This window comes from Hyaena hyaena, unplaced genomic scaffold (assembly GCF_003009895.1).
Source record: "Hyaena hyaena isolate Hyena2069 unplaced genomic scaffold, ASM300989v1 scaffold_756, whole genome shotgun sequence".
Lineage (NCBI taxonomy): Eukaryota > Metazoa > Chordata > Mammalia > Carnivora > Hyaenidae > Hyaena > Hyaena hyaena.
In genome coordinates this window covers 367,103-370,683 of record NW_024081384.1, presented here as the reverse complement: position 1 = coordinate 370,683, position 3,581 = coordinate 367,103, and the positions used below count along the sequence as shown (strand labels likewise).

Genomic DNA, 3,581 nt, shown 5'->3' with positions numbered 1-3,581 from the left:
ATGTGGATGGAACTTGAGAGTGTTATGCTGAGCGAAATAAGTCAGGCAGAGAAGGACAGATACCATATGTTTGCACTTATAGATGGATCAGGAGAAACTTAACAGAGGACCATGGGGGGGGGGGGAGAAGGGGAAAAATAGTTGGGGAGAGGGAGGCAAACTATGAGAGAGTCTTGAATACTGAGAACAAACTGAAGGATGATGGGGGTGGGGGAGAAAGGAAGAGGGGTGATGGGCATGGAGGAGGGCACTTGTTGGGATGAGCACTGGGTATCATATGGAAACCAACTTGACAATGAACTATGAAAGAAAAAAAAAACAAAAAGCACCATAGATAACCAAAACAACGTTCATAGAACTATTGCATAGCTCTTGAGAAGGCAATCTGAAAATAAAAGGAAGTGTAGAAAGTAAATTGAATTATGGTATGTTGAAGTATCAAAGAATTTTATCATTTAAAATACTCTAGTCTTGTTAGGAAAAGAGTACATTCTTTTATTTATTTATTTATTTTTTAAGTAATCTCTATACCCAGAATGGGGCTTGAGCTTACAGCCCCAAGCACAACTGTTGCATGCTCCATGACTGAGCCAGCCAAGCAGCCCAGGAAGAGTACATTCTTGATCAAGGTCTGATGAATGGGGGAAAGGAAATAATTTGTAGACAGCATGAAAGGTCATCAAAACTGAGAAGAGGTTTTAATGTTTTAATTCACTTTATTGGGTAGGCACATATATAATACTATAGACCAAAAATTGTTTAAACTTTACAAATATGAATTTGTTCAATCCTTATAACCTTATGAGGAAGGTACCTTTAACCATAAGGAACTGCCATTTTAGTAGGTCAAAAGCAAATATCAGAAATCTCAGATGGTTCAACTTACATCTACTTTACAGATGACAGAATTTAGATGTAAAGAGCTTAAGCAATTTGTGTAAGAAGTAAAAAGTAAAGCTAAAGTAAAAAGTCAGGCTGTCTGGCTCAAGAGTGTGTGCTTATAACCTTGTCACTGAAAAAGAAAAGAGTCTACCTAACTCTAAGGAATCACTGCTGATTTCAGTATAATTAGAGTGAGAATTAGTACTAACCAGGACAGAATTATTAAATAGGTCATTGTGTTTGTCAATTATCTGGCCCCATCATTTAAATCTCCTGACAGTAAAGGAACACAGCTTTTGAAAGAATTGGAGTAATTCTAAGGCTTAATTCATAGTTGTCACATGCATTCATCGAAAAGCTTAAGAAGCCATAACCCAGTGATCCAATTTCAGACTGATATGATTTTTAAAAAACACAAAAATAATTGAAAATAACTTTAGCTCTTTGCTTTCATTTACTGAAGGGCAATATATATTGAAAGGTAAGAGATAGGGGCACCTGGGTGGCTCAGTGGGTTCAGCATTTGATTTCAGACTCTTGATTTCAGCTCGGGTTATGATCTTGAGTTCAAGCCCCACATTGACTCTGCACTGACAGTGCTATCTCCCTTTCATTTCCCCTCACCAACTCATTTGTTCTCTCTCTCCCTTCCTCAAAATAAATAAATAAACTTTTTTTTTTTTTTTTAAGATGTGGGACACCTGGGTGGCTCAGTTGCTTAGGTGTTCAACTTTGGCTTGGGTCATGATCTCGCAGTTCATGGATTTGAGCTCCACTGAAAGCTCAGAGCCTGAAGCCTGCTTTGGATTCTGCATGTCTCTCTCTTCCTCCCCTGCTCATGCTCTCTGTCTCTCTCTCAAAAATAAACAAACATTTAAAAAAACTGAAATGGTCTCCTTTCTCTGAAAAATTAAAAAAATAAATTTTAAAAAAGGTAAGATATAGACAACAGTATCTCTTTAAAATCCTTTTTTCTTTTATCTATTTACTTCACACACTACAGCTACTCCCACACATTTCACTATAGAACCTCAAAAGAAAAAAAATCCCCACTATTCCTAATAATTGCAATTTTGTCAAATTTCCAAAGCATTTTTCTTCAGATTCTGCATTACAAACCCCAAAAATCAACCTTATAAGGGAAGATTCTGCTCAGAATACAGAGTTGGAAAAGAGATATGAGAGACCAGTCCAAAATCCCTTTTATAAAGGAGAAGCAAGATAATGTGGAAATAGTCATATATTAATACTTTCATTCCATCACATTGCATAAGAAAGCACATCATATCATCCTTGGTTATGGGCAGAAAATACATTAAGAAAATTCTGGAATTAATAATTAAACTAATAAGTAAAACATCCATGGTGTTGTATTTTGTCAGATTCATGTCTATAGCACAGTCAGGGAAGGTTAGAGAGGCTTATCTTTCTTGATATCAAGATCACTTAAAACATCTTCCTGAAACTTAACACTTGACTAAATATTCTCCTCATTGCCACTTTCATCTCTTTATTCCTAAAAGTATAGATGGCAGGGTTCAGAAATGGAGTAATAATTACATCAAAAATGGCAAGGAACTTATCCACTGGGACTGTGGGAAATGGCCATGAGTACACAAAAATACATGGACCAAAAAATAAGACTACCACTGTGATGTGAGCTGACAGAGTAGAGAGGGCCTTGGACAAGCCACCTGAAGAACATTGCCAAACAATGACCAAGATGAAGATATAGGAAATAACCAAAATGAAAAAAGTTCCCAGAGAGATGAAACCACTATTGGCTGTGACCATGAGCTCCAATCTGTAAGTGTCTGTGCAGGCAAGCCTAATAAATCGAGGAAGATCACAGTAAAAGCTGTCCACTTCGTTGGGGCCACAGAATGGTAGGTTTACAACAAACACAAGTTGGATCAGTGAGTGGATGATTCCAATGGTCCAGGCCACCACCAAGAGTAGAATACAAGTTCTGAAGTTCATGATGTTCAGGTAGTGGAGAGGCCTGCATATAGCAACATAACGGTCAAGAGCCATGGCAATGAGCAGAACCATCTCAGTTCCTCCAATAACATGAATGAAGAACATCTGAGCAATACAGCCGTGGAAAGAGATTACTTTTCTCTCCTTGAAAAGATCAGAAATCATCTTGGGAGCTGCAATGGAGGAAACCCACATGTCAATAAAAGAGAGGTTGGCCAGCAGGAAGTACATAGGGGAGTGTAAATGGGAGTCGGAGATCACTGTGAGCACAATGAGGAGGTTTCCTAAAATACCTGTGACATAGAACACAGAGAAAACTAGAAATAAGACAAGCTGCATCTCCAAAGAATCGGTGAGTCCCACCAACACAATCTCAGACACCACCGAATTATTTCCTCCCCCCATGGTTTCAGTCACTTTGGGCTCCAAATTTGCCTGAAAGAACAGGAAAAAATAAAAAATTGGGATTATTGGCCACATTACTCAAGGTTCCATTAGAGAAGCAGAACCACTACGAGATAATATACTCAGGGATTTGTTAGTGATTTGACCTTACATAATCATGGAAGGTGAATCAGCAATCTCTGTAAGTCTGTTGTCTTTGCATCCGATCTGTAGCTTGAAGTCCACAGGACACGCAGCCAGGAAGGAAGATGGGTATAAAATCGAGTAAAATAAAAATAAACTGCAACCCACAACAAGAGCTAAAGTTCTCAAGG

General features: G+C 38.2%; 1 protein-coding gene across 1 annotated transcript; it reads right to left on the bottom strand.

Annotated features, from left to right (window-relative positions):
* Nucleotides 1-2,328: 2,328 nt before the first annotated feature.
* LOC120221083 (olfactory receptor 4F3/4F16/4F29-like) lies at nt 2,329-3,267 on the bottom strand. The gene has a single exon (XM_039218341.1). The coding sequence runs from the start codon at nt 3,265-3,267 to the stop codon at nt 2,329-2,331; it is 939 nt and encodes a 312-aa protein (XP_039074272.1).
* Between the last annotated feature and the right edge of the window lie 314 nt (nt 3,268-3,581).

What these genes read in the sequence shown, in the direction of transcription:
- LOC120221083 (XM_039218341.1), bottom strand. Translation starts at nt 3,267, where the DNA reads ATGGGGGGAGGAAATAATTCGGTGGTGTCTGAGATTGTGTTGGTGGGA.